General features: G+C 26.2%; 1 protein-coding gene across 1 annotated transcript; it reads left to right on the top strand.

Annotated features, from left to right (window-relative positions):
- Positions 1-1,158: 1,158 nt before the first annotated feature.
- Positions 1,159-6,966, top strand: LOC111317547 (uncharacterized). The gene is made up of 7 exons (XM_089754082.1): positions 1,159-1,679; positions 2,257-2,439; positions 2,569-2,594; positions 2,668-2,712; positions 4,614-4,684; positions 5,178-5,344; positions 6,677-6,966. The coding sequence occupies exons 1-7, from the start codon at positions 1,574-1,576 to the stop codon at positions 6,889-6,891; spliced, it is 813 nt and encodes a 270-aa protein (XP_089610208.1). The 5' UTR covers positions 1,159-1,573; the 3' UTR covers positions 6,892-6,966.
- Positions 6,967-12,704: the final 5,738 nt, after the last annotated feature.

The following is a 12,704-nucleotide window of genomic DNA, read 5'->3' as shown; positions in this document are numbered from 1 at the left end:
AAAAACAGAGGAAGCTGATAATGGAGAGGGAAGGCTGCCAGCCGTTCCTATTTAATTAATTTTAATAAAAAAAATGAAATTTGGCCTTAAAAATTTTTAAAATTTAATTTCAGTTTATAATTAGTGTTTGGATCTGAAAAAATTGATTTGAACTTTTATTAAAATTTTAGGCTTAAGTGGCTCAAAAATAAATTGGATTGGACTTTAAAAATTAAGTTTGAATTCATAATTAGAAATCTTTTAAGTTTAAATAATTAAATTTTAAAATTAAATTAGATTGAATTTCAAGATAAAATAAATCAAAATAATTAATTTTGAATAAAATTTAAATGAGTCTACTTATACAGATTCAATTAAAGTATTTGAATAAATTCAAATTGAAAGATGTAAAATAAGTATAAAAATTGATGAATTTGAATTTATTAATAAAATTAAATATTTATTTTATATATGAATAGAAGAGTATAACGGATCGGTTGATTAAGGATGAGATAGAAATAATTATAGCTATACTTACATTCAGTAAGCGCAACAGAGGAAGCCAATAAAAGGAAAACAAGAGCTAAAGGAGCTGCCATGAACATTGAATTTGAATAGCTTTAGTGCTGCTCCAATTTTACTAGTACTTATTTTCAAAGTTACGTTCACACCAGAGGTCAACACAATTAAACGCACTCCAGCAACGGTTTTTTTTTTTTTTCGTGGAATTGGGTCAATCTGACTCATTTTGCACTGCATCTATTGCCGTACTCACGACTCCACAGTCAGCCCAATCAATTTTTGGGAGAAAAATAATTTTAGCCATTGACCTAGGTGGGCCCTTTTATAAAAAAGAAAAAAAAGACAAATTAATTCCGCTTAATTGAGTGTCAATAAAAAATTTGATTAGGATTAGTTAAAAATATTATTCTCAATATGTTAAATAAATAAATTTAAGAAGAGATCATATATTAATCATAATTTTTTTTATAAATATCTCTTGAGCTTAATGTGCAGTGATTTTTTTATAAAGAAAATTGTAATTAAAAAATTTATTAATATTAAAATTTAAAATTTAAAAATATTAAATATTAATTTTAAAAATAATTATATAAATTAATTAAATTAATAAAAAAATAGCATGACATATATGTTAACAAAAACAGGGGTACAGCGATCGAAAATATTTATAGCCTGACGGTAGATGATGACTTTGTACGTGGTTTGATTGCGGTCTGTGTCCTTCATTCTGATGTATTGCGGTGGTCGGCTTTGCAATGCTTTCTATATTCTGGCGTCTGGCGTCTGGCGTCTTATGTGCTCCATTTTGTCAACCGTAATTGTAAAAGCTGGCTTCACACTTAACTTTCAACAAAGTAATTATAACTTGACAAAAACGTTAAGAGAAAGAACCCTAAAAGGGTGTAAACCCAAACATTTGGTGGCTGAGAAAAATCAAACATAGGCACGGTATTTGTGCGCGGTATAAGCCAATTATAAGTAACGTGTCAATATTATAGCCGAAAAACTGAATTATTGAGTTGCTTTCGGAATTGGAAGGCCCTCGACATATAAAATCGTAGAGGAGAAAATTATGGCAATCAAACCTTCATTTTCTCTCATCCTTTGCTGCTTCTTCTTGGCATCAGTCCTCTTCATCCCGCATGCAATAGTGGGTCGTAGACTAGAGGAGGTAAAAGGTAACTAACCTACTTCTTTTCTCTTCTCCATATTTTCTTGTGTCCTTGTTTTTCTATTTGTAAAATTATACATGGAATATGGATCCAAATTTTAATGCATGTATTTGTTTGTCTTGTTGATTTACAGTAAAGTGTTCAAGGTGAGGTTTTTTAATGTCAAGTTTGTAAGGTTTTTTTTATTCAACTCTATTAAATAAAAACTGAATTTAAAATTTAAAATTTAAAATTGATAGATTGATAAATTTTAATGAAAACATTAATAATTTATAGAAAATTAAAAATAAGTAGCATTTATATGCAAAATTTTACTGATATTTATTAGATGGTGAAAATTTTGCATATACTATATTTGATAAAATCTAAAAGTATATCTAAATTATTTGAAATTTTGTTGTATACTTTATTTAAGTAACAAAAATTTTTAATTTACTGATTAAATTTTCAAATTTATATTTTATTTGCTCGTTTTTAGAAAAGAACCTTGCAAACTTGATTTAAGAGACATTACTTAAATCTTGTATTGATTTATTATATAGTATTTATATCCCTTATATGATCAAATGGTTTGGAATTGCAGAAGATGATAATGGACAAAGCAAAGCGGGAGTAACAAAAAGTCATGCAAATACAGCACCATCTTGGGTTGGCAACGATTCTCCTCCAACCTCAAATAGGGCTACTAAAGTGTCAAATGCGAACATGATCGCCAGGTCAAAATTAGGTAACGGTGCAAAAGATTGCTCCCCCGACATTTATAATCGTAATTGTCGTCGTTGATATTAAAGCCACCCAACAAAAGCTCAATAAAGAATCTGTGGCGGTTTTGGAGTAAAATTTCGATCCGCCACGGTATTTTTATAAATCTACTTTGTTAATTACTGATGTTAAGATTTGCTTGGCGAACCTGGCCAAACTGTTGCCCATTGTTTTTAAGCAGTGTGAAAATTTTTGGTATATGTCCATTCCATAATTTCTGAATTGTGTGTAGAAATCTTCCCCTTTCCATAATCAACGTGATCTGGAACATTTAGAGGTTTTGACTTTCTTTTTCTCCTGAAAAGGATTGAATATTAGATTTTATAAACATCTATGGAATATTAGAAGGAAATTTTTATTAATTTGTTTTATTTTATTGAAATTAGGCCCTTCACAATTAACCATTGTCTGGATTTCACTAATAAAATAATTTTACCTTCTTGATTTTCATACAAGTGTTAATTTCTGAAATCTACATAATTTGTGAGTTTAAATTAGAAATAATTTTATCATTCATAAATTGTCTTTGAATTATAATAAAATATTTAATATGATACTTAAACTATAAATTTATTAATTAATGTAATACTTAAATAGTTATTTATTTATCATATGTTATTATTTAGAGCTAACTGTGTTAGGTGTGAGTATTACATATATTTATATTTTAGGACCTATATTAAAATTTAAATATTATATTAAATATTTTATTATAATTTAGAGACTATTTATCACGTTATCCCTTTAAATTACTCAATAACAAATCAAGGAAAATATAAACTCATAATTAAGAGAATTCATGGAGTGCAATGCTATGAAAAAAAAAAAAAAAAAGGCTTCACATCAAAATTTTTAAAAAATACGCAATCATTTCTTGGCCAAACACATGTTATTAAAATGCTAAACGCAACAAGTCAATTTAAGCAACGATGAAGATGGTATTAACAACGAAAAGAAAGGATGATGGGAAAAACTTACTCAAGGAGTGAGAGGTCGAGGATGTGAGTTAAAAGCTGGGCAATCATTCAGGCATTCTTCGTGAGTGTCCCAACAATTACCCTAGCCGTCAGTCATGAAAAACCAACACCGTTTTGGGTTTGATCAATTGTTATTAATTTCCTTCTAAAACAAACAATTTCTCTGCTTCCTTCGCTGCTCATTTGTAGTAAAAGAAAACAGAACAAAAGGTAACAAATTAATATGATAATAATACTCTCTCGGTCCCATAAAAATGTTTTGTTTGTATCCATTTATTTGTCTCAAAAATATATATTTCGTTTGAAAATTCAAAGAAAAATTATTTTTTTTATTACCCTTCATCTATTGCTATATATCTAATTTTTCTCATTTTTCAAAATAAAGATAATTTGAGAAAAAATATTACTAATAAAAATAATAAAAAAAACTATATATGGAGAGGGGAGTAACATGTATCGGTTGATTAACAATAAGATAAAAATGTTTATAGCTATACTTACATTCATTAAGCACAACAATACAAGGAAAAACGGGCTGCCATGAACATTGAATAGCCTTAATACTTCCCCTATTTTACTGGTACTACTTTTCCAAGTTACGATTGGCGTTTGCGCTACGGTCACACCAGAGTTCGACACAACATGGCATGAAACGCACTGCAACGCCGGGGTAATGTTACTTACATGAAATTGAGTCTAATTTAGATATTTTAATAGGTAAGGTATGAATAGGATAGAATATTTTTCATTCTCATTTTTTTAATTTTTATATCATATTTATCTTCATATTATACCTAATAAATATATTAAATTTATTTTTATTCTTATTTTTATAGATATTTAATGAATATGAATAATTTTTATACTCGTAAATTTAAAAAATAAAATAAAAATAAAAATTTATTTTTAAATTTTTTAAATTTTATTTTTTAAATTTAGTTTTTTATTAATATATATTTTTAATAAAAATATATTAATTTTAATTAATTTAAAATAATAATTTATATTATTTAATAAAAATTTTATTTATTAATTATATAAATATATATAAATGATTGAGACAACACAAATATTATATTACTTATTTTTATTTTTATATTCAATAAAAATTTAAAATTATCTCTATTTTGATTTCGATACCTATAACATAATACTATCTCTATATTCATTTATATTAAAAATCGAGTTCTATTATATGCAGATAATATTAACGTTCTCAGTCAAACTGACTCTTTTTGCACTGCATTTATTGCCGTATTCACGACGCCGTAGGTCAGCCCAATGAGTTTTTGGTAGAAATATCATTTTAGCCGTTTCCCAAGTAGGCCATTTTATAAAAAAGAAAAAAAAAATAATTCCTGTTAATTAAATGTCTACAAAAAAAATGATTAAAATTAGTTTAAAATATTATTCTCAATAGTTTAAATAAATTCAAGAAGAGATCATATATTAATCATAATTTTTTATATAAAAATAACTTGAACTTATTATGCACTGATTATTTTTTTATAAAGAAGGTTGTAATTTTAGAAAAATTATAAGTATTAAATTTTAACTTCAAATATATTAGATATAATTTTTTTAAAATATTTAAATAAATTAATAGAATTAAATTATGAATCAGATTAACCTCGACAGAAAGAAACCCGAAATGCTTACATTGACCAAAAAGGGTTTGAACCCAAATAATGGGCGGCCGAGAAAAGTCAATCATGGGCATAGTATTTATTAGTACCGTGTATGATGATAGCCGAAAAAACTGAAATAATAGTGTTGCTTTAGGAATTAGAAGGCTCCCAAAATATAAAATCGTAGAGGAGAAAATTATGGCAATCAAAGCTTCTTTTTGTCTCATCCTTTGGTACTTCCTCTTGGCGTCGGTCCTCTTCATCCCGCATGGAATAGTCGGTCGTAGGCTAGAGGAGGTTAAAGGTACCTAACCTACTTCTTTTCTCTTCTCTATATTTTATTGTCTCTTTGTTTTTCTATCTATTAAATTATACATGGAATATGGATTTAAATTTTAATTCATGTATTTGTTTGTCTTGTTGCTTTACAGTAAAATGCTAAAGATGACGTTTTTTAACGTCAAGTTTGTAAGGTCTTTTTTATTCAACTCGATTAAATAAAAACTGAATTTAAAAATTAAAATCGATAAGTTTTAATGAAAAAATTAATAATTTATAAAAGGTTAATTAAAAATATATAGCATTTATTTGCAAAATTTGACGGATATTTATTGGATGGTGAAAATTTTGCATATACTTTATTTAATAAAATATAAAAATATATCCAAATTATTTGAAATTTGGTTGTATACTTTATTTAAGTAACAAAAATTTCTAATTTATAGATTAAATTTTTAAATTAAATTTTTATTTGTTTACTTTTAATAAAAAACCTCATAAACTTGATTTGAGACATATTACTTAACGATATGTTTGAATAAATATTAATAAAAAAAATGAAATGAAATGAAATGAAAGGAAATAAAATGAAAGTTTTTTAGAGAAAAAGAAATAGTACATATACCTCATGTTTGAATAGTTAAAATTAATAAAAAAAATGAAAGAAAAATAAAAAAAAATTAACAACAATTAATTGAATAAATAGTGAAAAAGAAATGAAATAATTCATTATAATATTTGTTTTTAATTATAACCTTTTTTTTTAATAAAGTAACATGTAATATACAAGTATAAATATATCTTTTTAAACAAAATTGAGTATGTTTAATACAGTAAGATGTATTAACTAGTTATTGATGTACTCTTAATTTTATATTTAATTTAATTTTTTAATTTATTTTGATAATAATTTGATTTATTTTGTTGTTAAGAGTTAAAAAATCATAAAATATTTATAAATTGTGATATTATATAAAATACTCATAAAAGAAAATTATCTTTGTTGAAGTTATTAGTTATATAATTAAATCTAATGTCATAACAAAAATATAAATATAATAGTTTTTTCATAAAAATAAAATTTTTTCAACTTTTCTTTATTCGTTTTTCCCCTAAATTAAGGTATAAAAAAAACTAAGGATTACAAGAAAAATAAAAGGTTATTAGGTTTTTACATTTTTCCTTTCCTTTAAATTAAAAGTTTATAAAAAAAATATATTTTTTTTGTTTCCATTGCTTTTCTTTATTTTCCTTTCTTTTTCCTCCCTTCAATCCAAACATAGTGTAAATCTTGCAATGATTTTATTATATAGTATTTGTATTCCGTATATGATGAAATGGTTTGGAATTGCAAAAGATGATAATGGACAAAGCAAAGCCGGAGTAAAAAAAAGTCATGCAAATACAGCACCATCTTGGGTTGGCAACGATTCTCCTCCAAGTCCAAACGTATATAGACATAGAGCTAATGGAGTGTCATATGGGAAGAATTTCATCTACAGGACATCGATACCTAACAAACCAGTTTGCTCCGGCATCGTCTATAGTAAGAATTGTAATGGTGATCCTTGATATTAAAGCCACCCAACAAAAGTTCAATAAAGAATCTGTTGCAGTTTTGGAATAAATTTTCGATCCATCACGGGGTCGTAATAGTTTTGGGATCGTCAGACGTAAAGTATTTTAAAATCGAATTAAATGAGGAAAGTCATCACCAATTTGTGTTAGGGTGTGATTGGTTACCTAAAAGTTTATATTCTTAATAAAACTATAAAAACGAGTTTAAAATTTATCAAAAAGATAAATTTTGATCTACAAAAAATCAAGTTGGATCCGAAAATCGGTTACTTGTGGGGAAGGATTAGCACCCCTACAACGCCCATAAATTGGTATCAATTAATTACGTGCTATTTTCGGTGTTTGATAAAAATGGTTTTAATTTAAATTTTAACACTAATTATCTTCATTTGAAAAATAAAATTTTGCTAAAGCTCTTTATTTAGAAATATTGAGAAAATCTTAAAGAAGAATTATTTTAAAATTCTCCAACATCTAGGCAGAATTTTAAAATAACTATTTTCACTTAAGATTTAACACGATAATCCTTAAAATAAAATAACAATCTTTATAGAAGATAATTGTTAGTGACTTTCCAACGTCTAGGTAAAGTACCAAGAATTATTTTTTTCGGACTGTTATTTCTATTTTATTTATAATATCACAAAAAAATTTTAAATGTATTATTCTTTTTTATTATAAAATATTTTATCATCAAACAGTAAATTAAATAAAGAATAATGCAGATAATTATCGATGATAACACGATAATATATGCATGCTAATAAATGTCATGTAAAATGAAATGCAATTTAAAAGTTGGGTTCTTAAGTATAATGAGACTACCCCGACTCTTCAACATCTAGGCAGAGCTTAGATGCAACTTTTTATATTTAAGATCCTAATTTACTATTATACTTTTTATTTATTAATCTTATTATTAATTCGAATTAAGAAATCGTGTGAAAAGACTTAACGAAATAAAATTTTTTAAATACCCCGTCATCCAAGTAGCATTCGGGAACAAATTACTTCAAATGAGATTTTCACACGTGTCCTTAAGATTTACAGGATATTTTGAGTAAGGGCTTGAATAAAGGTTTTAAATATTAGATTTTCAAGATTTTGAAGATTCGGATTTTAAGGTTTTGATTTGAGTCTTGAGGGTTTTAGGATTTGATTTTAAGGTTTAGAGGGTCTTAAGGCTTGAATTTTAGGGTATGAAAGGTTTAGGATTTTGATTTTAAAATTTAGAGATTTTAGGGTTTTGATTTTTTTTTTAAAATGAGGTTTAGGGTTTTGATTTAAGGAGTTTCGGATTTTGGAGTTTTGGGTTTTAGGGGTTTGAGATTTTATGGAGTTTGGATTTAAAGGATTTCGAATTTTAAGGGATTTCGAATTTTAGAGGTTTCGTATTTTAGGGTTTTGAAATTTAAGAATTAATGTTTAAAGTTTCGTTTTTAAGAAAATATGAACATCTCTAAAAATCTTCAACATCTAGACGAATTTTTGGAGCAAGTTCGATTTTAATGATTTTTAAAAATTAATTAAAAATTTCTCATATATATATGTTTTTTATGAAAATTGATTAATAATAATTCTCTAACATCTAGACAGAATTATTTTTAAGAATATATTTTTATTCCCTCCAACATCTAGGTAGAAAATGTAATAAAAATTATTTTTTTTATTATTATTTTTTAAAGCATTTTTAATATATATTTTTTAATTATTATCTTACTTATTTTCATTTTTATTATTATTAAAATAATTAAATATTTATCCTAAGTAATTTAAAAACTTATAATGTATAAATATATAAAAATACTTAAAATAACAAAAATAATAATATATAAAAAAATTAAAAAATTAAAAAATTTTTTTACCTCAACCGAACCGGTCAACGGTCCAATCAATGGTGGTTCGGTTGGATCGAAAAGAGGTAGGTTCGGGGCACGGTTTGGTTGAGCCAGTTGAGGAGCGGTTCGGACCGGTCTAAGAAGCGGCTCGGTCCGGTTCGATCAAACCGATTCAGGGCTGCTGAAGAACCGAGTTGGCGAATCGATTGTGCGGTCCCCGGGTCGGGTCCGGGTCCACGTGTGGATCTTTTCTTACCCAATACGACGTCGTTTTGGCCTTTAGGCCTTTATATATAACTAAAAATTTTTTTTGTTTCAGTCTTTTTCTATTCAAAAAAAAAAAAGAGGGGCAAGCTCCAGAGCTTCGTCATCGTCTAGTCGCTGGACCATCGCATCGACCCTCGCCTGGTTCACCATCAGTGACGTTACCGATGATCGTCAATGACCGAAAAACTTTCAAAATACCTTAAAAATTTCTTTTTTTCGTTCTCTTTTTGGATCTGACTTTGTTTTTGCCAGAAACAGTCCCGATCGTCGTAGATCGGGGCTTGAAGTTTTCTGCCTTTTTTTTCTTTTTCTTTTTCTTTTTTTAAGGAGAGACTAATATGATTTTTTCTTTTACAAGTAACGTGGCGCTGGGTTCCTTCCTGCGGAAAGGACTGTGTTTGTCTATTTTTTGTATCTATTTTCTTTGGTTTGGGTATTTGGGTGTGGGTTTGAAATTTGAGTTTTTATACGTGGATATCAGGGTTTTGTCTGGGGTTGTTGAAAGTGTTTTGAGATGGGTAGTTCATCTGAGCTTGAGGTTTGTTGTAGGGGTGGATTGAATAGGCCTTTTTTTTTTTCGAGAGAGAATCTGAAAGGGAAAAAGGCTGAGGTTTTAAAGAACTTCAATTAGAGAAATCTAAGTGGCTATAGATGGACTGAACAGGGGGCTTGTCGGGGACGACGTCCAGCCCTCTACTTTTTATCTCTTTTTCTCTTTTTTTATTATTATTATAATTATTATTATTATTAAATTAAAATAAAAATAATAGATCCGGATAAAATCAGTGTCTACACGTTATATTATTATCAATCTACTTTGTTAATTACTGACGTTAAGATTTGCTTGGCGAACCTGGCCAAACTGTTGCCCAAAGTTATTTAACTGTGTGAAAAATTTTGGTATATGTCCATTTCTTAATTTCTGAATTGTGTGTAGAAAAATTCTCTCTTTCCATAATCAACGTGATTTGAAACATTCGGAAGTTTTGACTTTTTTTTTTCTCCTCAAAAGGATTGAATATTTAATTTTTAATTAAATTTTGGTTTTGAATTCAAAGGTTATTTTTTTTCAAAATTATTGATCTATGAATTCTCTATTCTTATATTTATTTATCAAAAGAATATATATTATATGTATAAATTTTTATGAATTCGTAATTTTTAAATATTACTTTAATATCATGTTAATTGATTTAAAAGTTAGTTAGCTCAAAGTAAACTATGTAATTCATGTCAGATATGATTTTATTTGACACAAACACGACACCAATATTTAAATAATACGAATAACCTAAATATAAATATAACATGAATAATCTTGACACGAACACAATATAAATTTTTAAATCATATGAATATTTTAAACATAAATATGACATTTAATTGTATGTATTATATACGACACAATTAATACATTTAAAATTAATTTATTTAATATAACCCAAGTAATACGATACGATATGAATAACATAATTAGATCTGATTAATCTATTTATTTAAACAAAAAAATCATTTAAATTAGCATTTAAACAAAAAGTTATTTAAAAATCAAATATTTATAATCTATTGAACCACTAAAATTATGATAAATATAATTATTAATATATTTAAAAAATAAATTAAAATAATTTTAATAGTTTGTATGTTATATATGCTTACATAAATACTATTATTTCTTAAATATATCATTATCATTTGATATGAATACAATATGAATAATATTATATTTTAATCATATAGACATAATTAAGACACGAAATATGATACTAAATCATACATAAAATTTTTATATTATTTTTATATCATATTTAAAATTATTAAGCTTAATTCAACATTTATTTTTGATTTGAGATGGATGTAGCATTACAAACAGATATAGACTTTTGATTATGGAGTAAGAAGTCGAATTATTATAAATAATAAATAAAATAAACCAAACCTTATATCCTCAAATGGCGCCTATCTCGATAATAAAGGAACATGGACAATATATAAAAACTAAGGAAAAATGCAGGTGGAAGAAGAATATGTGATGGTGAATATTGGTCAGTGAAATTATAAAAATTTAATATTTTATTAATAAATTACATGGTAATTAATTTTATTGTGAACGTTTTCTAATGGAAAATCAATCTATATTTAAGAGAGGTTTTTTTTTTTTTTACGAAAATTAAGAGTTATTTAAAGGAAAAAATTTTAGCAAGTTAGGGTCTCTTTGGTCCCATTAGTGTTATTTGAGTAGAATTATTTTAAAAATGTTGTATGGAAGTTTAAAAATATATATATTTTATGAAAAATTTAAAATAATATTTGATAAACTTTATGCAAAAGTAGAATATCAAAAAAATTTTATAATTTTTTAACAGACGAAAAATAAGTTAACTAATTTTATTAAAATAAATCATAAATTTTTAGATGAAAGAAATAAATAAAATAAAGAAACATTTTTGTTAATTAAAAATAAAAACAAATAAAATCAATAGAAAAGTTAGACCAAATAAAAAAACGGTAAGGTGTTATTTTGTAAAAATATTAAATATTTGTTAGTAAACATTAGTACATTTTTTAGAAAAATTTTGATTTAAAATTTTATCTAGCTCAAATGAGCTTATCGCATAAGCTTAAAATATTAAAATTTTAAAAATCAAACCTTTGACTTTGCTTTTAGAATAAAAAATTTTTCATTAGTTGAGTCAAAATTCAAACACCACTAATTTTGAAATAATTACACAATTTTCTCTCTTAATGCTGGAGATTTTTAATCGAAATTTAAACATGATCCTTAAATGAATGTAATATTGAATCTAAAATTAAAATAGAGCAAACGAATTGGTTTGATTAATTCGATTGTAAAAATAAAAAAATTGATTTAATCGAATCAATTTAATAAAAAATCAAACAGACCGAAGAAAATAAAAAAAATCAAATGCAATAGAATTGAATTGAGTAAATCGATTATAGTTGACTTTTTCGATTTCGTCGATCCTCTAATTTTTTTTTTTTTTTAGTTATCAACATTCAATTATGTAAATCATATAAGGTAGTTATTATAATAAGTTTGAGAATGAAAGAGAAACGTCATTAAAATTCACAAACATGTATAATTCTTTGACAAGAAACAATTAAAGGCCATAAACTTTTATTAATTCTTCTCTAATGGACTCTTTGAGATTATGTACATTCAACATTAAATATGGGTTTAAACACACGTCATGAATCAAATGAGGGAAAGAGGTGAAGTACACACCTAGTTTGAGAATGAAAGAGAAACGTCATTAAAATTCACAAACAAGTATAATTCTTTGACAAGAAACAATTAAAGGCCAACAAACTTTTATTAATTCTTCTCTAATGGACCCTTTGAGATTATGTACATTCAACATTAAATATGGGTTTAAACACACATCATGAATCAAATGAGGGAAAGAGGTGAAGTACACACCTGGTTTGACAAAAGGGGAAGGCAAAAACCCAAAGATGGTGACCATTAATGGGTATGCTTTGGTAGTCTGGTGTGGTGGCTTTGGGCTCTAAGGGCTCCTCAGTCGTCACTAGTGGAGTCTAGGTCTCAAGCATGATTGTGAGAGGTGAGAGAAGATTCAAGAAACTGAGATGAGAAAGAGGCTGGTGTGGTGAAGGACGGAGAGGCTGGAGAGAGTGTGAGAGTTGAGAAAGAAAGAGAGGAAAATGAAATTAGGAATT

Source organism: Durio zibethinus, chromosome 2 (assembly GCF_047325235.1).
Source record: "Durio zibethinus cultivar Kanyao isolate XHJ-2024 chromosome 2, ASM4732523v1, whole genome shotgun sequence".
In the NCBI taxonomy this organism is placed as follows: Eukaryota; Viridiplantae; Streptophyta; class Magnoliopsida; order Malvales; family Malvaceae; genus Durio; species Durio zibethinus.
Note: the sequence above shows the minus strand (reverse complement) of the source record. Positions and strands in the feature narration are given on the sequence as shown.

Coding starts and splice junctions, on each gene's coding strand:
- LOC111317547 (XM_089754082.1), top strand. CDS start 1,574: ATGGCAATCAAACCTTCATTTTCTCTCATCCTTTGCTGCTTCTTCTTG. Junction 1,680..2,256: donor TAGACTAGAGGAGGTAAAAG/GTAACTAACCTA, acceptor TTGGAATTGCAG/AAGATGATAATGGACAAAGC. Junction 5,345..6,676: donor TAGGCTAGAGGAGGTTAAAG/GTACCTAACCTA, acceptor GAATTGCAAAAG/ATGATAATGGACAAAGCAAA.